Source organism: Apus apus, chromosome 1, assembly GCF_020740795.1.
Source record: "Apus apus isolate bApuApu2 chromosome 1, bApuApu2.pri.cur, whole genome shotgun sequence".
Lineage (NCBI taxonomy): Eukaryota > Metazoa > Chordata > Aves > Apodiformes > Apodidae > Apus > Apus apus.
Window position 1 is genome coordinate 61,208,562 of NC_067282.1, and position 23,672 is coordinate 61,232,233.

At 42.7% G+C, this 23,672-nt stretch overlaps 2 protein-coding genes across 4 annotated transcripts in view; one reads left to right on the top strand and one right to left on the bottom strand.

The window, feature by feature from the left end:
• The window catches only part of TMEM255B (transmembrane protein 255B), a 72,220-nt gene extending 65,859 nt beyond the window's left edge, over positions 1-6,361 (top strand). For both annotated transcript variants that reach the window (XM_051633336.1, XM_051633344.1), the window contains 2 exons: positions 780-923; positions 5,731-6,361. In XM_051633336.1, the coding sequence (XP_051489296.1) occupies positions 780-923; positions 5,731-5,898 (312 nt within the window). In that variant the 3' untranslated portion in view covers positions 5,899-6,361. The remainder of the gene's footprint in view (positions 1-779; positions 924-5,730) is intronic.
• GAS6 (growth arrest specific 6) overlaps positions 1-23,672 on the bottom strand; it is a 64,381-nt gene that overhangs the window by 10,954 nt on the left and 29,755 nt on the right. The window contains exons 11-15 of one of the 2 annotated variants that reach the window (XM_051633314.1): positions 18,739-18,903; positions 17,016-17,184; positions 15,209-15,381; positions 13,911-14,139; positions 10,387-10,534 (exon numbers count right to left, since the gene is read on the bottom strand). In XM_051633314.1, the coding sequence (XP_051489274.1) occupies positions 10,387-10,534; positions 13,911-14,139; positions 15,209-15,381; positions 17,016-17,184; positions 18,739-18,903 (884 nt within the window). Of the gene's footprint in view, positions 1-9,928; positions 10,535-13,910; positions 14,140-15,208; positions 15,382-17,015; positions 17,185-18,738; positions 18,904-23,672 lie in introns of those variants that run through there. The other variant, XM_051633323.1, reaches the window with a different exon arrangement.

Below are 23,672 nucleotides of genomic sequence, written 5' to 3' on the forward strand. Positions count from 1 at the left end.
GAGGGACATGAAAATCTTTCACAGAGCTCTGCAAATTCACAGATATAGCACAAGTTTCTAGGGTTTTACACAAGTCCTCTTTCACATTTAGCTTTTGCTCCTTTTTTTTTTTTCCCTTCCCCAATTGTATCATCTGGTTTAATGTGAGCTATTCTTCCTGCAAACCTAATTTCACATTGCTGTTGAGACATATGCCAATAAAGCCATGGGATATGATGAAGGATTTTATGCAATAGGAATTAGATATGCACATGGGTGGTGGTATTGGACAGCCAGAAGGAAATTCCATTTCATAAGAGAGGGAGCTGTGAAAGAAGAATAAGTGATCTAGAAAGGGAGATCTTCGTGATCAGTGTAGGAAGCAGACAGAAAAGACATGAGGGCATCAAGCACTTGCTATTGGAAAGAGTCTGCAGCAAATTATGAAGGAGTGGGTGTTTGGTGCTGGAGTGGATAAGAAGAAGCAGTCAAAGCTGGATGCTGTGCTCTTCAGGGTGTTACAGGTCTGGAGTCCTGCCAGTGCTTCTGTAACTGGTGCTAGGGAAGCACCAGCAGTCTTTTTCCAAGGGAAGTAGATTAAAATAGCTGTGTATTTCTGGTCAGAAAATTGACTCCAGATACACCCCCCTCTCATTCTGTCTGCTCCTTGTTTTTGTGTAGTACCAGTGTTGTGTTGGAAAACAGAAAGTTGTTAAATTGCCTAGTTGCTTGTGTTAGGACTAGTTTGTACTCCAGCCCTCCCTACGCTGTGCTGATATATTGTCTTCTGTGCTCAACAGATACCTCTGTCCCAAATTGCTTTCAGTGCTGCCCCTCCTCCACAGATCCTGTACAATCCTGCCCAGCAGATCCTGACATACGCTGGGTTCTGTCCGTCTGCAGCAACTATTTCTACGTATCCATCCTACCCGTTACCCCTTCAGGTACAGTACAAAATGGCACCCTTCTTACTCCATCAGAAAAGCATAAGCTGCTACACAGTACAAACTCTGCTGAGGTCAATCTTGGCTCCTGGGGGTTTGAAACAAGGCAAAGAAGTTTGATCCCAACTCAGACTCACCTTTGGGATGACTTAGTCTGGGTGTAGTTCTCAGGTCTGTTCTCAGGCTTTCTGTGGTTGTCCTTTGGACTCCATCTGCTGACCAGGAATCCCAGTGTGGGATTAGAGCTGTGCTGCCATAAAGGTGAACACAGCCTCCATGTTGAACAAGACAAAGCAGCAACAGCGGTGTTGGGGAAACCAAAGGAAGCATCTGATACACACAGGATTTGGCAGAATAGTTTACACACCTTAGCCCACCTTGCTCTTAATAGGGAGATAAGTAGATTAGGACTCATCAAATGGAAAGAAGACAAGAAAGGGGAGGAAATAAGAGGTCTGTGAAACTGAGGGATATGGAAAGGATTGTGGATAACTTCTTATCATAGAAAGTTTTGTTTGCCACAGTAAAGCTACTAGGTGTCAAGATAATCCAGAAATAGGCAGTGTTTTTACACAACAGAGAAGATTCACATGCCACAGGATGCTGTGGAAGAGCACAAATGAAGGGTTAGGAACATTAGCTGCTATTAAATACAGAGATTCAGGTGTCACTTGCACCCCAGAAAATCCCCAGATGGATGCCTGCCACAAGAAACAATGGGAGCTCATCAGAAGATGGAGGCCTTTTTCTTTTAGGTCCCTATAAGCATCTGCTACAGGCCAGCACTGGGAGACCCATACAAAGCTGTTGTGGCAGTTGGCAGAGCTTGGTGAGCCTTACTGACCAGAGGAAACCAGCCTGAAGAAAGTAGGAGGAAAGGCTGATGGAGGGGCAGCTTTCTCCCCTTGTGGGATGGGATACAACATAAGTGAGTCAACACAGCTTTACTTTCTTCAGAAGGATGAGGTGCACGTTGTGCTCCAAGCCAGAGCTGGCCTGGAAAATGCAGGGAGTGGTGCTGAGGATGGTGTTTGCTCTTTTTTTTTTTTTTTTTCCTCAGAGTGAGGTGAAGAACATAGTGTGAGCTGGTAAATAACTGCAAGTACTGACACATTGGAGCAATTTTGATTTTTTTTTTTAAAACACAGAAAGATTGTTTTTTTCAGTCCACTGGCTTGTTATACTTTGGCTGTGTAGTGCTAGACCAGTGGGTACCACAAGTTTTGCAATACTTTCTAATTGAAAACACGGCATGTTTAGCATGAACTAGCTGTGGACCAGCTCCTCACAGCCTCCTGGGCCACATCTGCTCAGGGCCAATAAGCTACGAAGCTCAAGTACTGGGACAAGATAATCATCCACTCCAGTGAATGATTAGCAACCCCTGGTATGGGTTTGGCCCAGACCACCTAACAGTCTCCCAACAACACTCAGGAAGGGGTCAGAAGATGGCAAGGACAAGGGACTGTTCCCAGTAGATAGTGTGCCTACCGACATTCACACTGTTTTGGTGGTACAAGTTCAGCTGTAGGCATGTGGTATGTGCTGTGCCAGTTGGCTTTACAGCCAGGGAACAGTCCTTGGCATGTTTCATTTATTAACATAAACGGGGCCAGGCACTTGCAGAGACTATGGGTTGAGAAGAAAAAAAAAGAACATCGCTCTTTGTTTTTTTTTAGCTGAAGAGCTGTGCTGTTCTGCAGAGTTCAGTTAGCATGTAGCCAAGAGTAGAAAGAGAAGGGGATAAAAGCAGATGAAACAAAGAATTAAGCTGAAAAGATGCATGTAAGTAGTCATGAGGATCAACTGTAACTGTTCAGTCCTGTGTCCACTGAGACACAGAAATACATTGTATTTACCCCAAATTCTAAACTGCATTCCAAAATAAACAGTTATTTTCCTAGATTTCTAGCTTTTCTATGAAGTGTGTTCATTTGTCTTCTGCCTCCCTCATAACATCCAGAGGCAGACACCACCAGCTGTCCCCAGGCCAGGAGAGGTTAGCAAGAAGCACTGGGCTCTGGAAGGGAAAGCACCTAATCCTTTTCCTAGGAAAAAAAAAAAAAAGGGGGGGATAAAAAAGAAAAGCAAACCACCTTCCTGTGTGTATGAGATCATTATGTTGCAGTTTGGAGAGAACTGATTTCTGCATCAGTATACGACATAAAAATAGTAATAAACTTACTCACTTTCAAGTGGTGAATATTAGAAGCTGGCCCGATTAGTAACAGTCAGAAGTTTAACCCTCATCCACTTCCATTACTTGAGAGTTGAGGGCTGAATCCATAGGGCTGGGGGTCTTCATGACCCATCTAAGTGCCCCAAGCAACACTCAGCTGCTGGACTCAAGCATTCACAAGGCCTGTTCAGCTGGTCCTTGTCCTTAAGGCAACTTACAGGCCCTGGGGCTGGGATTCATCTGGCTAAACACGGGATGTTGGTATGTTGCTGCCTGATAGTGAGATCAGGTAGCACCTGGCCTCTGCTGCCATTCCGGGAGCAGCCAGGTGTCACATCTGTGTGGATGTCTGGGAAATCCCACGGCATCCCAAAAGGACTGGACACTCACATGTGGGCAGATGAACTGAGCTCTAGTTGTCCATCGTGTAGAAGACCCTGCCTGAGCTGGTCTGCCCTTTAGAGAACACAGAGAGACAGGCAGACTATCTCAGGCTAAAGATGCACGAGTGTGAGCACTACAAAAAGCACTCTAAAGGCCTTTCCATTGACTATGGGTGGGATTCAGTTGCTACGTGTCACTGTGCTTTGTGCTTAAATATCTATATTGTTGAGCTTTCAACTGAGACATCAAAACCTGAGGTTGAACACTGTACTGTAGGGGTGAAGTTCAGCTGCCTAAAGATCTGGCATCTAAGATAGCCTAACGTTTGCAGGACTCCATACAGGGCTGGCTCATGTGGGCCAAAGTCTACATGAAACTTGCCCATATTTCTGCAGCAGCTGGCATAGAGTGCCCTTGGGCATCTCAAAAGGCATAACAATTTGCTTCTATAGAGATCAAGATCCACATAGGGCCCCTGGACACACCTCTCTTCTCAGCATTCACTTTGGCTCACTGAAGTTTTGGCTAATCCCTGTTCCTAAGCCCCTGCAGTTCACATTGCCCTGCACCTGCCCCCGCCTGGGACAGGGTCACACATGTGGTAGTTCAGTACAACAAAAGGAGCAAAACCATCTTCATCTAAGAGCTGGGGAAAGCAAAAAGTTAACTGATGCCGGTCAATGAAGTAAAGCAGTTAGCAATCAATTGCCAACTAATAACTCCAGTTTGAACTCTTGCCTCAACCAGAGGAAAGCCATAGTTCTTCCACCTTAAATTAATTAAATTAAATTTATTCCTTACTGGTACATACAGTTCAGTCACAACTAGTCTTGGAAACAAGCCTGCCAACTGGTCAGGTAGATTATTAGTTGGGCGGGGACTGATGGTGATGACAGCAGTGAGGGTTGTGCCAGTCGTTCCTGCCAGAGGAGAACTTTTTACAGAAGCAATTCAAGGCAGACAGGTGGAAACAGAGGCTACAGTTTGAGGGGGAATGGGAAGCAACAACTCCAAAATACATAAAAAAATCCAAGCCACCCCAAACCCCAACAACTACATTGCAGCTGATCTATCTAGGAGGTCTGTCCATGTACGTGCAGTGCCTCCTGGACAGTTAAAGGAAATAATCAACCTTCCTGTCAAGACTTCTCCATTCTCACTAAGCCACCCTGGGGTACAAATGCAGGACAACATTCTCTTTGCTATCGGGGTTTGACTGAGGGCAGCAGCCCCTGCTGACCCAGGAGCCCCTCAGAGAAGCCAGGCACCGTGGCATGGGATCTGCCAGCCCTGCGTAGCTCTGAGATGCCATTGTCCATGTGCCAGCCCTGATACTAGCCTTCTAGATGGTGACTATTCATTTTTCTAAGCAGCAGGGAGCAGAGTTTAATTGCCCAGATTTTTTATTTCCCTTGAAAAAGATCCATTACTACTATTTGTTTGTTTGTTTTTTGTTTGTTTGTGTTGTTTTTTTTTTTAATTCCAGGCACTTTAGTTCTGAACCTGAGGGGAGCTGAGTACAAGTTTTCTGATGAAGCCCAGGGACTGGCATGTGTTGGCATATGAGGGGAGGAATGAAATCCTGACCCTCTTGAAATCAATGGCAAAACTTGGTTTTAAGTAGTGGTACGGTTTTATTTAGAACATTAGTCCCTACATGCATTCTTTTGTTTCAACAAACTCTGCTTATCTGTCTATTTTTTTGGTGCCTCTTTCCGCCCCGTTTTAGCTGAGATAGCCAAAGTGAAAGACCTACAGGGACACACATGCCTCCCTGTAAAATTTCCTCTTAAGAGGAGTCTTCATTTGGCACAGAAATAAGACCTTGCATTTATGCAAGTATTATAACTGACATTAATTACATCTGAGCTAATTTAAATTTCCCAGTGATGCCTAGAAACAAGCAGCCACACGTAACCTAATCAGCCAGTCAGGTGCAGTGCCTCACCCAGGAAGCCAGAGCATCTTCTCCTGCAGAAATTCCTGTTCTGCTCTATTACCTGGCTGTATGTGCAATGCCTATTAAAAATGACTTGGGTTACAGATGGAACCTGTCCTGTTTCACCAGACGCTGCCATCGCTTAACTTCAGCAGATGCTTTAAAACTCAAGTGAGTGTTCAGCTGCAATGCAGTAGAAATTTAATCACAGGGCTTATTACATAACTCCTAGGTGGCAAACAGCACAGAGCTGCGAAGGGGATTGAAACCCTTTACTGAAGGTATTTTTCTCTGTCTGTATACAGCCTGCCAGCAATTTTCCAGGAACATCATCTACTGATAATTCTTTATCAGAAGAAACTCAGCCTCCGTCTCATTCCAGCTCCAGCTATGGGCTTCCCCCCAATGCTCCAGCCCTCTATACACCAACCTACTTCTTGCCTGGAGAAAAGCCTCCCCCCTATGCACCATAGAGCAAAAAATGTATTTAGGTAGCTGGTAGGCTTGTATTTTCTTTTAAAGAAACCTCTGGAAACTGTGCTGTGCAGGCACTAGACCTGCCAAGGAACCCACTGCAGAGTGTGTTACGGCCACTCTGCTTTTCCTTGCATCTCACTGTGAGCAGAGTGGGACCCTGGAAATGCAAGGGCAGGCACATCACCAGCGGGGTGACCAGTCACCACCCAGTCTGCCTGCAGTCAAATGCCTGTTGCTTTCTGGCTACCAAAAGCATGAGATGTTTCCTTCTCAGTACACTGCAGAATGAATTTTCTTCAAGAGGAGGAGTGAAGAAAACACTCTGGATACCTGTTCTGCTTTCATAAACCCAGACAGAGGGATTCTAGTCTGTGGTGTCTGAGTGGGTAGTCAGGAGCTCTCCAAGCCAATCTCTCTGGGTAGGAAGAGCTCAGGTGTTTGTTTGCTTGCAGTATTTACTTAAATAATCTTTTTTTGGTGAAAGTGTTGTACCAATAAAAGAAGTGTGCCGATTATTTTACAATAAAATTGACTGTGTATATTTATACTGTACAGGCTGTGTATATTTCTAAAGACAGCAAACCAAAAGAACAGAGGAAAAAGTACCCTCTCAAATAGCCCTCTCTTTCAAGTTTCAAACAGAAAGGTTAATTTTCTTAGGACTGTTTTATCCAAACTTTGTGCCAGTCTAGTCTGCGTAGTAAAACGCCATTGTGCTAAAGATACAATTTCCAGACAGGTATTTAAGCTGCACTTCAGTGTTGGAATGAATTATTTTCTAGTCAAAAGAGGACCATAAAAAGCCACTCTATGTTATACTCTACTTACTTATTTTTAAACTGATCAAGACATTTTACAGTGACTGAAACAAAATGTATGAAGGGTGAGAATTCCTTCATTTATATATAAATATTTATTTTCTCCTACTGTATAGAGACAAAAATACAACTGACAGGGCTAAGCAGCAATACCTGTAGCAGTGCTATTTACAGGAACAAAGTCTTGTCCCTGTTGTGTGCATCCTGCCCCCTCACTGTGCATCACGTTAGCTGGGATCCCTCTTAGCACATGGCTGCCATATTTTGGGGCAGGAGTGGCTCCACCAGCATGAAAACCCATCAGACTGCAGAACTCCTTCACTGCATGTTGCTCCTGCAGGAAGGGTGGTGATGCTGCTTGCTCTATAGATACCAAAGTCTAGACAGCAATGAAACTGTAGAAATTTCCTGAAAAGCCAAAGAGCAAAGTAAGGAAAGGAAGGTATTTCTCATTACTATTTTAAGCAGCTGCTTCATATTATGAAAGTATTACAAAACCAGCTTACTTGACAGTTTCCTTTGAAAGGAAGTGACACCATCAGACCAGCTGAAAATAGAACAAAGAATGATCAGCCTTTTACATAACATTTTCCACCTTTCAAGGAATTGGTTAATTTATGTGTTGCACCTCTATGTATAAAAAGCAGATTCAGTATTAATACACATGAGATCAGAGGTTAATTTCTATGGACAGTAAAAACCATGTTTTGTTCCATTAAGAAGGATTTTCTGAGATGCAAAGTTTTAGGCCAGCCATGTTAACATCAATGTCAAGGTACCTTACATGTGTTGTTGATAAGGCAAGTAATATGAACCTGGTTAAGAGAAACAGAAGTCAGAGAGGAGACCATTATTTTTCCTTTAAACACTAATTTAAAGCATCCAAAATGCCAAGTTCTTGTGTAAATTCATGCTGTGAAAAGCACAGCAGCCCTGATCATTAAATGAGTGGAACTACACATGTACTTGTTCTTACTTACTATGAATACTACCAGGGGGCCACCAGGGTTCTTTCTGTGGACTCAAAGCCCAGAATGGACATGCTGCCTTTGAGTTGAGCACCTAGAATGCTAATGGAACAAAATTTAAAATTAATTCAATATTTCTCCTGGGTCGAAGCACAGGGACTGAGGAGGAATGAAGGAATGTGTATCACTTTTTTCCTCTTTTCAGTGGTGCACAGAAGCAGCTCCCTCTTCCTTCAGCATGCTACTGCTGGAAGGTATTAAAAAACAACCCAACTTGTCACAGAAGACCACCACTTTAAGCAGCTTATGAACTCTACCTTTCTCTTTTTAACCATATTTTGGGTTTTGGTGCACTGTGGTCTATGCAAAAAATCTTTGCATACATGCACACATGTTCAAAGTCTGGGAGAAATTTTTGCTCTGAATTAGATTGGTTTAGAAAATGGAATTCTGGTCCTTTTAAGTCTGAAACTGCAGAGTACCACGGGATTCACGTTTCCAGGATCCAGAATAATTCTGGCCTCATCATAGTACCACTACATTAACACAAAGGTCAGACCTGTTTGTGATTCATTTATGCCACATGGGAGTTTTTTTGGGAACTCCCGCAGAAATTATACAAAAATGCCAGACACTAGACTGTTTTGCTAAAGTGCTTCCTTTGAAAACAACAAAGTAAAAGAGAGTTTGTTTCATCTACGTGCTTTAAAAAATAGTAGGTGCCTTCCAAGTTTGAACTGTTTTCATTAGAGCTACTCCAGGTTAAAAAGATGTGAGATGTATTTAGGACTAAAATAACCATGAAAAAACACAAAGAAAATAGAACCCTGCAGTGTGGAAGTGCTATTAATCACAGTATCTTCGGGATTCCCGGCTCTCACTGGAGATACTAAACTAATGTTTCTTGGGTTTCTATCAACTCCAGCTCAAAGCACTCTCAGGAATAACATGGCTTTCCTTGGTCAATAAAAAAGAAGCAAAAACTTAGGACTACTTCTGGGTTTTCCTATCCATGCACACTCGCCAATAAGTTATCGCTGTCTAGTGAGAAACTATCCTGTCAAACTTGTATCTGGTCACATCTCAGCGTAGAGTCTTTTGACAGGGTCTCCTGTAAGTATAAGGAGTAGGATGGTTGAAAGTGATAAAGCTCTTTTCTGCCGTACTGCATTACTGCTGAGTGATTTGGTCATGATACAGAGCTGTGGCATCACGCTGTCTAATGGCTAAGAGAGTACCTTCCTTTTCTCTGCTAAATAAAACAGGGATCCTTACCAGGAAATATGTTTGGATAGTATTCCCCCTCTTACACCCTTTCCTCTATCTCCACAGCTTGGTCAGAGGTGTTGTCACACCTATGGATTATTAGGCTAATCTGCCACCGCCATATTTGACTAGGCAAAATGTGATGTAGAATGACCAGAGAAAAATTATAGAAGCCCTTGTAGAATCAGAACTTTTCCATGCTAACCCTCAGAAGCATAGGATAACCTTAGCCAGCCACTATTTGGATTTCCACCACAGCATATTTCCATCTTTCTCAGTTCATTAATCTGATGCAAGACAAGGGTCAAATAAAGCAAGATTTAAGTGCTTCAAAGCATGCTAGCTAGGCAAAGCCCACCCCAGCTTCACAAGGACAGCTTAAAAGCTGAATGCACTTTATGGCTCTACAACTTCTCCTGGGTAAACACCCACACATATTCTCACCACACTGAAATTCAGCCTGGCTAACTCTCACAGTCTCGAGCCTCTCTGCTCCCACTAGGCTCACAGAGAATGAGCCAACCTAAAAAAACTGAGCAATTAAGCACCAAAAATATGTCATCACCAGATAATATTCCCCAGCTCTTTACACTTCATCATTTGCTTCAGCGGTTATTGACACACAAGCCATATGGCTTTCAACTTATTGAGGCTTTTCTTCTAATTGTTTCCTGCTGACCCAACTTTGTTTTCCATTTTCTGTTGACCAAGAGTTTTTCTAAAGGTCACAACTGAGTCTTCTATCTGTGGTACCAGAAAGAGAAGCCCCAGCAATAAGAACGGCAGCAACCATTTGCTCTCCAGCCCAGAAGATACATGATACTGACATAAGCACGTAAAACCCCCATGAACAAACTAAAAAACCCAAACTAACCAATCAAAAAAAACCCCACCCCATTGGTGTGATCTCCACATCAGCCATAGCCTGAGTCATTATCTCCAAATAACAGAATACAGAATAAACATAGTATAGGTAAATTAAAAACTTGTATGTAAATATTTTATTCTCTCATATTTTGCAAATCAGAAAGCAGTGTTTGGTAATAAAAAATAATACAGAATTATTATTTTTCTTCCAGTCCACACTCATATATTACCAGGTTTTCTACATTACAGATAAAACTGTCTCTTACCGCCTAAAGATAACATTCACTTTCCATATATTCTGTACTTTTGGCTTATTTAATATTAGTCTTCTGAACTATTTACAAATATATTACAACCTTTAAACCTCAAAGCAAAGGAGTATTTCAATAATCAATCTGACATAAGGATCAGTAGCTCCTACATACCTTCAGTGTTTAAGAGAAACTATACACGCAGTGCGGTAGGTCTGAATAATTTATATCTTTTTTTTTTTTTAAAAAAAAAAAAAAAAAAAGAGCATTGAAAGTTTCTGAATATAAAACTTTCGCCTTGCAATGGTACCTACTGATCTGCCTCGACTGGAGGACAGGAATGTGAGGTGATGTCACTGTGCTTGTAGAGAGCCTCGTCTAAGTCCAGTGCCTTGTTGCTCAGCTTGAGGGTCATGCAGCCGTGGTAGGAGGCGGTGACTGGAGTGGAAGTCACAGGAACGTCTGTGTGAAAGGGGAGAGAAACATCTCTGATGACCTGTTTTGAATGAATACCTGCCCTACCTATGCTAAGAAGAGCATCAGGTCAATGAATTAAAGCTCTTCTCCACTCTGGCATTTCTACCTCCCCCCTGCCCCTCTCAGCAGCAGGCAAGAACACAATCCCAGACGTGGGGAAAACACCATCTGCTCTTGTGCACAAAAGCCCTTTTCCCCAGCTGAACCCTTCCTCAGCTGCACTGTGTCTCTGCAAGGCCTCCAGCACTGATGATACTGTGTCCCGACCTCTAAACACCTCTACTTGTTCTTTAGTGGAGTTGTTATACCTTCCTCTAATACTTTCCCTCTCTCTCTTCAAAATATCTACCAAAAGTTTATGCGAAGAACTTCATGACAGGGAGGCTCCTCCTGTATGCAAACTATCATGTGCCAGACTTATCTTTACCGTGATTAGCACAAGGAGGTTGCTGAAATTAATCAGAAAGGTGCTGGAACACATCAGTTGAGTTGGTAAGACAAATCAGACTGATTTTTTCCTATGGACATCCACAGGTGACACACTTTTAATCAGTTTACCAGAGGCAGAAAACAAATAGATGACACTAAGTACAATCCAACAGACCAGAGGAAATTTTTCAATCTTATTACTTACTACCTTTTGCATCATATACACACTGACCTTTAATAAAGAAAAAACCTCACACAGTAATATAGTAACATGAAAATTTACGTGAACTGTGTCCTCTACCCTTCCCCAAAGGTTATTAGTTTATTTACAACCCAAAGCCAACCCAATCAAGCTGGTTATACAATGGAAAGCAAAAAAAGGTCTCAGATTATTTAACTTCATAGTAGCTAAGTAAACCCCTTATCTTCACATTGAAGCAAGGACAACTTGAACAATAAGTTGATCTGTTGACCTGAGATTATATGCAATTTAAAGGGTTCTGCCAGGAGACACATGGGGCCAAATTTGAAGATGATGAGATCAAACACAGCTCAAGCAGACTCTAGGATTGAGTGAGAGAAAGAACATTCATGTGGGATCTGTAAACCACAAAGAGATACTATAAATTTTTCAGGTCCTGGCTGAAAGGGACCATTGCTTGGTAGTTGCATAAAGTAATAATTTTAGCTATTTCCTGTTCCTCCCCATTTACTACATTTTATTTGTGAAATCTGAGAAGGGGGCATCTGTGTGTTGCACCTCACGTGAATGTAAACTGAATTTTGACTTAGAAGTTGAAGTGTTGGCTTAATGACTTGAACACCCATCTAAGGAATTATGTGGACTGCTGTTACATGTGCCACAGGGATGACCGAAAGACAGTGTGGGCTTTCAGATGGATTTGTAAGGTACTACCAAAAATAGTTTAAAAATACTTATTTTCTTGGTGTTTTAATTGCAAATCACAGAATCACCAAGGCTGGAAAAGACATATCAGGTCAAATATTTCATTTTCTGTTATGACTAGAAAGGGATCTGTCTGAAACGTGCTCCTATAAAAACTCAGAAGCCTTGTTTAAAAGCTCATTCACCTGGTCTTATAAACACTGTAAGGAAAAACACCTATGCATTATATAAATTACATTATTTGGGATTTACCAGACTGAAAATGTCATAGTAAATATAGTAAATGCCCAGCTGTTCCCTCTTATCTCTTGAAACTCTAAATAATATTTCTTCCACATCTACAACATTAGCTGTACTTAGAATGGGATATTCTCCGTATTTTGACCCAGAATTCTCTTTGTGGCAAATGGAATAAAGACATTAGGTGCGACCACTATACTTTGTTTTTTCCACAGAGTATGGAAGCAGGGAAAAAGCAAAAACGACATAATGTTGTAAAAATCTGAATGAGCCTGACTTGCTTAGATCTGACTATTTGGTATAGTTATTTAACCTAGAGTGATGAATCCAACCAAAGTGCTGAAATGTTTGTTTGTTTGGCAAATAACAAGGTCTCTCAATGCAAGTTCTGGGTTCCTCTCGAAGGCAAAAACAGACCACAGACAGAAGTTCCCGTTGCTGAGCAGAACAGATCAAAGGGGGAAAGCAGCTAAACCTAAAGAAGGCACCTGGGTCTAAAGAGACATGGATGGCTATGGTATCTCACACTTAGATCTGGCTGATTAAAAACTATGCTTCACCCAGCATGGCTAGTCTAAGAGAACCACAGAGAACCCAGGGCAGTGACAGAATGGCATTGTCTTCTGAGCTATGAGAGCTCCTGCTGTGCATCTGAGAGCTACTTGAAAGAAAGCAAGTGACCTCTCTTGCTTGTGCAATAGCCTGCCTGGACAATTCAACCTGACACTGGAAAATGTCATTTTTGGGGATTCAGCCTTATTCCTGCCAGTACGTGAACACCCCAGAGTGTGTGGCCTCCTCTTTTTAGGTGTGACTAGGAGTCATTTACATCATCAGCACAAATACCCTGTAAACTGTTGTTCCTGTTGGGAACAGTCATGCCATGTGTCCTGGCACACATGTCACCTCAGCCACCCTCTTCCAGCCTGACTGCTTCAGCACCTACCAAGAGGCCAACATTGCTGCCCTTCCCTTGCTTAAGCAAGTAAAGGCAAGACTGTGCTTAGCTGCTGGCAGTAAAATAGGATGTACTGCTGTGCATCAGAGACAAGTGTTTCCTTAATTGCATTCCTCAGCAGCAGGGACTGATAAAAGAATTCAGCCAGAAAAAGAAACAAACCCCCAACCTTGGCCAAAATTCATGATCAAATGAAAGTCTGATTTTCCAGGCTCAGAACAGCAGAGCAAACTGACGTCCCACAAGAAGCCCTGTTGTTGCTGAATAGCCATCAAAACCATAAATGGTGGTAGGCCCTTGGTTGTGCCCTAAGCCCCCTCTGCTAGGAGGAAATCTGTTTATTATGTAGTGCTGTGGTAAGTTCAAAGAGAACATCTGCCAGGGAGAATCGCCACACTGGGCTTCTCAAGCTTCAGTCAAAACAATATGAGGCCCTGGTACTTCCCTCACACGTTTGTTACATTAACAAAGCACTGCAGGAGCCCATGGGCCAGCTCCTATGGATTCTACCAGGTTTAAGACAATGACCCTGCTTACAGCTATCCTTCAGATAAATCATACCTATTGATGACCAAGCAAAACCTTCTCTTTCTATTTTTGCATCCAGTTGTCCTTAAGAAGTACACAGTCATTCCAGAAAAAAAGTAACTGTCAAGCACACCCTCACACCCGTTAAGATCACATGCCTGCTCTACAGACAAAGTCTGCTCAAGCAGAAACAGAGAAGGAGGCTACCAGCTTGAATGAACAGCAGTTTTCCTGACTGCGGCTCAGCAAGGTGAGTTGGGAGTCTGTATGTAGTCCATGCTACAAAACTGGATGCTCACCTGGCAATCCTCCTACGTATGTCTTCAACGTTGACTGCAAAGAGCTCTCCAAGATGGACAGACTGTCCTCTAACTCAGAGATGCTTAGTTCACTCTCTCCTGCTATCCCATCTACCCTCAGGGATAAGTGATTGTTCTTGAGAAGGATGTCCACAGAGTGTTCCTTCTTATCGCAGAGATTTATTGCCAGTCTGGACACAACTGTGTTCTCCAAGGCCACAATGATAAACTGGACATCAGGGGAAAGAAGAAAAAAGAGGCAGTGAGCAGAAATATACCTAGTCACACTTACCCAAGACCAGAATGACCCCACTTGTTTACAAAGGTTTTGCAGAGCCGCCAGAGAATTAGTCTTACTACTATAGCTGATCATGTTCTCAGCTAATTTGCAGAGCTGAAAAACCAATGAACCAGTGGGACTATTTGTTAGTCGTAACCACTGTCTTCTCAGAAAGAATTCTTACTGGTTCTTACAGAGATTGTTCTAGTGCGCTGGAACCAAATGGACTAGAGCTGCTGTACTACAAATGAAAAGTTGGCTTGCGGGTTTTAGTTGAAATCATTCCTGCTTTACACTTATTTAATGCCAGAATCCAGTCCTTTATTATGAATACCATTAAATCAGCTGCCTCAGCACTCCATCATAACTGGTCTTTCACAGCACCTGGAGTGACACCTAAGCCAGTCTCTTGACTATCTTGGGACTATTGCTGATGAGCTCCAGAGAATGGGAATCACAGAATCACAGAATCACCAAGGCTGGAAAAGACCTTTAAGATCATCAAATCCAGCCTATGACCTAACACCACCACATCGGCTAGACCATGGCACTAAGTGCCACATCCAGCCTTTCCTTGGTCCCTTCCAATGTCTGATCACCTTCTCCATGAGGAAGTACTTCCTGATATCCAACCTAAACCTCCCCTGGTGCAGCTTCAGGTCGTGCCCTCTTGTCTTGTCTCTAGCTGCCGGGGAGAAGAGCCCGATCCCCACCTTATCTTCTTATGGCATTAAACAGATTCTGTGCCAGAAAAACATAACAAAATACACCTGCATTCAACAGTTCCATCTTCTACCTAGACCTCACATGCAAAGAGCTCCCTAGCAGTGTCTGACATGTACCCGTAGGAAGCAGAACTTCAGTGACAGCGCAGCACCTCCATCTCAGACTACATTCTGAATTGGGGTGGTGCAAATAAGTAGGCAGGCAGCAAACCTGACAGCTTTTTTTTGAGAATGACTTTCAGTTCCCAGGAAAGAGCAAGGAGCCTTCTCTAGAACAATGCTTAAGACTGTACCTGTTGTTTCATTTTTTTTGTGGAGTGATAGTCAATCAGAGACAGTGACAAAGGGACAGATGCTTCTTCTGTAACCAGAGCAAACAGCACACCAGTATCTGTTGCTGGTTGAATCGCAGCATTTACTTCTATTTCCCAGCTTGTCTTGCTTTCATTTCCAGAAGAAGCTTGCACTGCAGAAAATTAAATGCATAGCATGAGAAATATAGGGCTAACAGGTCAAATGGGTAGGCTGTGAAATTTCTGTCTGGAGAAGAGGACAGATGGATGAGCATATGCAAGGACCACCACACTTATTTTACTAAAAAAACCCCACAAAAATAATTCAAAAGCACTTGAACATAAAATCAGAGGAGAAAATTACTTCAGTTTCCTCTTGTCACCTTCTGCATTCTGATGCCTTTCAGAATGTCAAAGGACAAGGTTAAGCTTTTTGATCACAAAGAGAGATTCAGATTCTTGTGGCTGCCAACTCAACACATTCAAAGAACTGCTGCAAGATAGGGCACCTAATTTTTGCATCATTGCTGACTGTCCCAAGATCATTGAGAAATATACGTCCAAATCTGACATACAGGAAGCATTTCTAGGAAAGCCTGTGCTAAACTGCAAAAGGATATAGGCATAATGCACTGATCACCTACCTACCAACCTCCTGATCACCAGCCTCTCAGAAGAACGGGATGTTTTATCTCACCTGCTGAACTCTGAATCAAACTCTCTGGCATCTTACTGATCCAGTGAAGCCGGCTACAAAGAAAAATTTCACTACTGTTTCTGTAAACCTCCCTACACAGTGCTATTAGCTATGCTGGTTCACAACATCTGGAAATACAATAAGCTCTTCACAAAGTTTACCATTGCAAAGCTAAAAAAATGGAGGAGTATTATTTGTAGGAAAAAGTATAAAAACGCAGGAGCCGAGGCCTCATCTCTGTTGCGTGCTGTCAACTGCCTGTCAGATGCTGCATTGTTTCTACTTTGCAGCTTTTGAATCCACGTGTTAAACAAGACACCAGACACCTGACACTCCCTAATTTACAATGGCATAGCAGAAGCATCCACACAGTGATGCACAGAAGGCTTCTGCAGAGGGGGACTCGCACACAAAACTAAAATAGATGGTTGGAATTTGTAGGGGTTTAAAAACACTGACAGTTGATTGTGCATATAAACAAACAGAATAAACCAGAACAACAAAAAGGTGTCTTTTGGAGATTTATTTAAAGCAGTATGGCCAAGTTTGGTCTGAAACTTGTTATTACTGTATCTTGGCCAATTTCATTCAGCTTGTATCAGGGATACGCTCAGTGTGTTTGTCCCACCACCCAGTGATTAAAAGTGAATCTGATCTTGGACATTTTGCTACAGACAACACTGATTTTCTGTCCATCATAAACTCAAGACACAGCACGACAGCTTGCAGCTCTCCCTCTTTAGCATAAAACAGTGGATAGTGCTGGAACCACCTATGCTCTTGACAGAGGGGTGTGAAGCCCCTAATGCTGAGGATGAGCTGGAACGAGCCTGGATGTGAAATGCATTACTTGAGCTACACAGAGAGACCCTAATCCACCCTGGCCATACTCATACTGGCTCTAACCTCCACACTTTGTAACCATCACACACGGGCCTTCCTTTGCTATGGGCCACCAGTTTAGCTATTCCCTCTCCATCCACAGCTGCCAGTCTTTTCTGCAGCAATCAACACTGAGTCTGGCATTCGTGTAATTTTTAAACTCTTTATTAGCCAACTATGGTTAATAGTAGGACAACAGGTCAGAAATAAAAAAAATTAAGTACTTACTGTAAGTAAGATTAAACACAGCAAAACCTCGGCCAGGATAGAAAGATCCTCGTCCTGCTACAGAAAAACACTGCATCTTTTCATTCATCTTTATGGTCTCTTGGATAGTGGTGTCCTCCCCATTCAGCCAGTTCCATGCCCGCATGCAACCATCTAGACGAGAGTTTATCTAGCAAGAGACAAAGCATTATCTCATGCCTCAAAGTACTGTCCAATAAAGAATAAAGGATTTTGGGTGCAGAGGAATACTGAGTTATATTATGAGACTAAATAGAAATCACTTTGACATACTATGCACATGCAAACCAACTGGCAGCAACCCAATCCAGCAACTCTTCAAGAAAGCAAGTGGTCATTATTCCCCAGGAATGTGTCAGCTTGTCTCCACAGGACAGAAGGGCCCTAGTTAATGCAGGTGCTAATTTGGTTGTATTGATTCTGTTAACTGCTTCTATGTGATGCACATCATTGCTATAATTTACTTCTAAAGCTCTGTAACCAAAGCTTTGTAACTCCTGTAATTCTACATGTGAATGCTGGGGAATAACTTGAAGTTAAAAAACCCAATCCTTTGTGTCGCAAGCTGGTACTGGGGGGAAGAAAAGAACAGTTTCCCACACTTTGCTTCATTGCAAGCAGCCTTCATGACACACAAGATGTTGTACCTGATCCTGGTGTAAGTTGTCAAGTCCTAGCTTAAGGGAGGGGTTCCTGAGCCACAAGATGAACACATCATTCTGTACACACCTCACTCCTTCCAGGTTCTAGTTATCCCATACCAAATGTCAGCACCAAAATGTGAGACAGTATGTAAAGAGAAGACTCCTTGGAAAGCATCTAAATCAGCACCATTAGCACCAATTAACAGAAGCAGAGAAAGAATCAAGCGTCTGAGCCAGGGTAAAAACCTCAGGAGTTTTTGGCTCTCAATCCTATACTCAGACCTAACCTCAAGCTTAATGTTTCAGACAGGCAGTGGCCCTGAATACTTATTGTGAGGAACAGGAGCCTTCCTCAGCTGCTGCACTCCCAGTCACAGAGCAGCAAGCTTCTCACCTCATTTAGAAATAAAAAGATGACAACTGGGGTTTCCAGATGCCAACTCTGTGTGTGATGGACATTCAAACCAGCCTGAGCAGCAGTTATTTCAGAAACACAGCAATCAACCCATCTCACCCAAAGAGTGCCTTAACTTTTATTTGTATGTTCTCTCTACTTGAATTAGAAGGAAATAAAGAAAATAAGCTTCTGTTTTTCCTTGGGTCTTACCAAACTGAAACAGCAAAAGCAAGCAGCAAAACCATGATACAATACACATGAAGCACAAACTTCAGTAACAACACAAAAAGTGCCTCCAACACTGTTTCCAGACCTCCAGTGGTGTGTCCACTGACCCCTTCCAACCCCTCCTGGTCTCCAAGCAAGCACGACTACCATTAATTTTGTCATGTGCTCCAGGTTTGCTGTGTCCTAATTCTGCAGGCCAAGGGTCGGACACATCTCACCCAAACTTACCAGTCAAAAAATCAGAAGTATCCCCTTTGCTACTGTCTTAGATTCCCTCTATAATCAATGGAGGGAAAGATGTATCCAGAAGGTGTTAATTCCACCTGTTTCAGGGCAGGCTTAACTGCTCTCAGGAAGGACCTACATTACCCCAAGAAAAGATGAGATCAAGCCCTTCAGGCATGCAAAACAACATGAGTGATTGTATTATACTCACCGGTAGAACAAGGTCCTTTGTCTTGAAAGGAATGCCTCCTACTGTCAAATTCAGCTGATACAGTCCTTTGTCTAGAGTGAACAGATCCCCTGAGACAGCAATTTTCATAACTGCATCCCTGTTGACCTTTATAACCAAACTTCTCTCAAATTCTTCAACAGAGATCTGAAGAGGTAAAAATTGTAAATAGAAAAAATCACAAGATGCTGCCACTTATATCTGTCGCTTCAACTAAAGGACAGGCACCACCAGTGAAATCCCTGAGACAGAGAAATATTTTCTGTCCCCAAGCCTCTTTGTCTACCTTTCAGGTTGCAGTTCATTTTGGTGGGTAAATCTTTACTCTAGAGAGCAACCTGGGGTAGTGCTAATGGCAAAGACAGCCCAGCTACTTCAAAACAGCTGCACAAAAATACGAGTGCATTGACTACACGACACTTGTAGGTTGCTCTATGTGAAATGTAAATGCAATAATGAGTTATTAAAGTGGAACTTCCAATTGCAATGGCATGTGAAAGGAAAAACTGAAAAAACAGATCAGAAGATGTTTTATTGTTTTGTTTTTTTCTGAACCACTAAAAAATAAAGCCGAAGCCTTCCAGTCACGCTACGTCTCATCTTTGAATACTGACCTCTGAAAAAAGAACAGTAGAAGATGTCATATTTGAGAGGGTAATGAAGATATATAATAGGCAATAATTTTTCCTTCAAAAGGTCTCTGCAAGTTTTACCTCCATGTCTCTGAAGCTACTTCTAGGAAGATTCTATCAGCACTGAAATTTCAAAACCATTTCATAATTTTAATGATTCCCAGGCTGCACAGAGAAGTACTATAAAGCAGCCAGCTCCGGGGAGGGAGAGGAGGAGGTGAAGCACAAAGCTGACATGCAACAGGCTGCTGAACAGCAGCACAGATTCTGCGACTTTGGATCTGGGTCCCGCTACCAACATGGTGTTCTCTGGCCATCATGGAAGACAATCTCTTTCTTCCTACAGGGAAGAAAAGTGCACCTCCTCTATTTCATTACCTCAACACGGCACTCCTTCTTTCTATTTCATAACAGATATCCCACTTACACACTCTTCATCCATATAGCTTTGTTCCCTGGGACACCCAGATGCTGCCTCCATCAGTCAGCCACTGAATAGAACAAACTATCTATTTCGGCGGCTGTTCAGACTTGTTCTTCCCTCTCCCTGCTCATCATGGGCATTTTTCTCTTTTCATTCCAAGAGTAGCTGCGCCAAAACTGTTCCCATCATCCACACTGAGCTTTCACTGTGTGGCTGTCATGTAAAGGATGAAGGAGTTGAGCAGGTTTATTCCCTGGACTCTCCCTTTGAACTGCACTCTCCCCTAATGAAGACTGAGGGAATTGGTAGTTTAAAAGTTTATTCACAGAATACAAAACTTTTTCCTTGTGGATTCCAGTACCATCCAGTTTATATTGCTAAAACACTGTTTACATCTGATGTGTTGCTCCATGCTGTATCCTACACAACATGAATTTACTTGTCCGAAGCTTGCTTGTTTAAAGTGACATCTACACCTCCCCACTACATCCCATGGAGACACACAAGCCAATCTCAAACAGGCTTTTTTTGGGCATTGGCCACTCAGTCGGTGGGAACATTAGCCCACAGCTCCTGTCAGCCACAGCCCAACTGGCTCAGCTATAACTGGCTATTGATATAAACTCACTTGGATGCCTCTACTCAGTGTTGCAGCCGCTGCTGCTGTAATGCACCAGGGTGCAGAATCATAGAATTGCCTCAGTTGGAAAAGACCTTTAAGATCATCAAGTCCAACCATTAACCTACCACACTACCAAGTCCACCACTAAACCATGTTCCTAAGCACCGCATCTACACATCTTTTAGATACTTTCCTGGGCAGCCTGTTCTAATGCTTGACAACTCTTTCAGTGAAGAATGTTTTCTAATATCCAATGTGCTCCTTCCAAGACTTGTTCTCTAAACCCTTTACCAGCTTGGTTGCCCTTCTTTGGACTTGCTCCCACATCAAAATGTCCTTCTTGTAGTGAGAGGCCCAAAACAGAACACAGTACTTGAGGTGTGGCCTCACCAGCACCAAGTAGAGGGGCACCATCACATCCTTAGTCCTGCTGGCCACACTACTCTTGATACAGGCTAGGAGGCTGTTGGCCATCTGGGCACTCCACTGGCTCATGTTCAGTCAGAGTACCATAAGGAGCTGGCATGGGCCATCCTCCTGCTCCTAGCATAGGTTGTGGGCAGCCATGGAGCAAATGGGAATGGGAAAAAGCTGACTGCAGAGTTACCCATACTGTGTTTCCTCTGTGAAGAAATCATGTGACTTGCAAGGCCACCAAAATTCAGGGCCTTCTGAAATTTTATTATATTGTACAGAAAATAGTAACATAGAAATTTGAAAAAACTAGTCTGAGTTCCTAGCTGCTTCTGATCAGTAATGCAAACAAACCCAAATCAGTGGAAACTTCCACAGGAGAAGTGGTTAATCCCCACGGAAGGTCTTAGCAAATCCCAGTTTAGGTAATTATGTTCTGCCTGCTTCAAACTGCCCTCTGGCAGTTTCAGCTTTGGTTCCTTATATTCAGAGCTTAGTTGCTGGTGCACCACCATCACCTATAAACCAAAAGGAGAATCATTTCAGTAGTCAGCAGACGGCTGGAATTCCCTCCTCCTATTGCAAGGAGTAGGTAGCTGCTGATTGCCACAGTGTGCTCAGGAATGATCAGGCAGGCAGTTCTTGTAGTGAAGGGTTCCCATACACTCAGCCATAAGGACAGTCAGTTGTGTGTTTTGGATCTGTGTCCTGGATAACACACAGCACACAGCCAGCCTGCCTGCTCTGCTGAAGAGCAAGTGGACAAAACTGAAAAGGGACGTGACTACAGGCAGCTGCAGGGTTAAAGTTAAATACAGATCTGCTTGTGATTGCTTAACCTTCAGTTCTGACATTTAAACAGTGCAGGTAGGTTATTATTTTTGCTAACCATATTGTCCTCATGCCAGTACTAAACTGAACACTGAAAATAAGGCAAAATGATGACTTTTTTTCAGAAATGCTAAACAAACAGAAGGTGAGTCGTTCTCTACTATAATAATTTCATACATGCCACTTCATCCAGCTGGATTATACAGAAATAACTACATTAGAAGTTTTTCCTGAGGCTTTCTTGTTTGTGTTTTCAATGCTGGGAATGATCATTTAAAAATAGATCAGGAGAGATCAACATCAGTGAAAATACCTAGGTAGAAATAATGGCCTGGAGTTTTGAAAATGCCTTTGTATTTCCATAAAACTATGCAACTTTTGCTCAAGAGACCAAAAGACATACACTTGCTGGTGCTTTTTCTCATGTTTTGCTTTTAAATAGCCATTGTTTTTTCATCTGCTGCTTAGTATTTTTTCGCAACCTCTATAAAGCTCTCTGAAGTGTCAAACTCCAGCATTCTAGGTCTAAACAAAACTAAGGGCTTGACCCTGTGCACACTGAAGTCCAGGGTAGAGCTCCCAAACTGCATTTAAGTCTGGACTGTGACCTCTGAAGTGTGTTGGGGCTGTGCTTCACAGTAGGTGAGGCTGAAAAGTAAACACAAGTCCATACTTAAAATGAAACATGTGGCTACATGCTATATAAAAGAAGACACATAAGAAAGGAGTAACACCTCCTCAGCAGGATCTCCCAAATTAAAAATAATCCTGGACAGAGGAAAAAGGAGAAATGGGGGAGGTGATTAAATGGAGGAACGGATTTATAGTTGTATCACTCAGCCATATAGATTAAATGGCATTTAGAGACAAGGGTGACACTGAACGTTAAGCAGAAGAGAACACGGTACCTGAAGAATGGAGGCAAGAGAAGAGAAAGCAGAGCAGAGAAAGGGGAAATGATCAGCATCCCAGCATCATCAACAGCATCTCAAGTCTCAGAGGTTAAATCAACCAGAAAGTCATGAGAATTAAGGCTCCTTCCTCCTGCTGCTGTTTGTGTGTGGGTAAATCCTTCTGCCTTTGGCCAGTATCAGGCACAACAGTAACACTTGAACTCTGGGAGACAGTCACCAGAGCTGTGACCATTGACCTATTCCAAGCAAGCACTGCATGATGTTCTCTCCTCCAGTCATGCTGTACTGTGTCTCTGGCAGCTGCCAGGCTCTGCTCAGCCCACATGCAAGGTGGTACTGGTGGCTTCAGGGGCACCTCTGCCCTCCCTTTGGCGTGGCCCCTGTCCACCTGCACTGCTCAGGGCAGGTCCTGCTGTCACAGGACCCATGCTCCATCTGCACTGTCCCAAAAAGCCTCAGGGAAGAGTTTGCAGAGGATTTATACAACTTCTAAAAAACCACACAGAGTGTGTGGCTGCAGCAACCCAACCAGTTTGTTGGTTATGATGGTATCTGAGGATAAGAGCCCTGACATTGCTGGCTGGCAGGAGACCAGTAATTCTTGCCTAAAAATGATACTTACTGGCTTCTCTCCCTGCAGAAAGCAAACATAGCCTCTGTTTACTCCCCCTAATTCCTAAGTGTTTGGACATTTTTGTATTACTTGCAGAAAGAAAATACATTTGAGCTATCCCCCCCAAACTAACATAGGAAAGTTTATAATTACTTCATAATGAGGTCTGGCATTTAACAAGTATGTTATGCTCCTGTGTTAAACGGTTTAATTTGGTTATGACTTCTTTTTGTGACTTCCAAGTCACCCCAGTGGCATCAACTCTGCTTTTCACGTCTTCCACCACCATCCTCTCTATGCAGGCAATTACAATTAACATATTTCAAATTAGCAGAACAAATCTTACAACAAAGTAAGTAAGAACTGGCTTGAGACTACTCCTACCTACAAAGATACAGTATGCCATACATTTTATCTACAGCTTTGCTGAACCTCTATAGCTCTCCATTTGGAATCTAAAATTGTT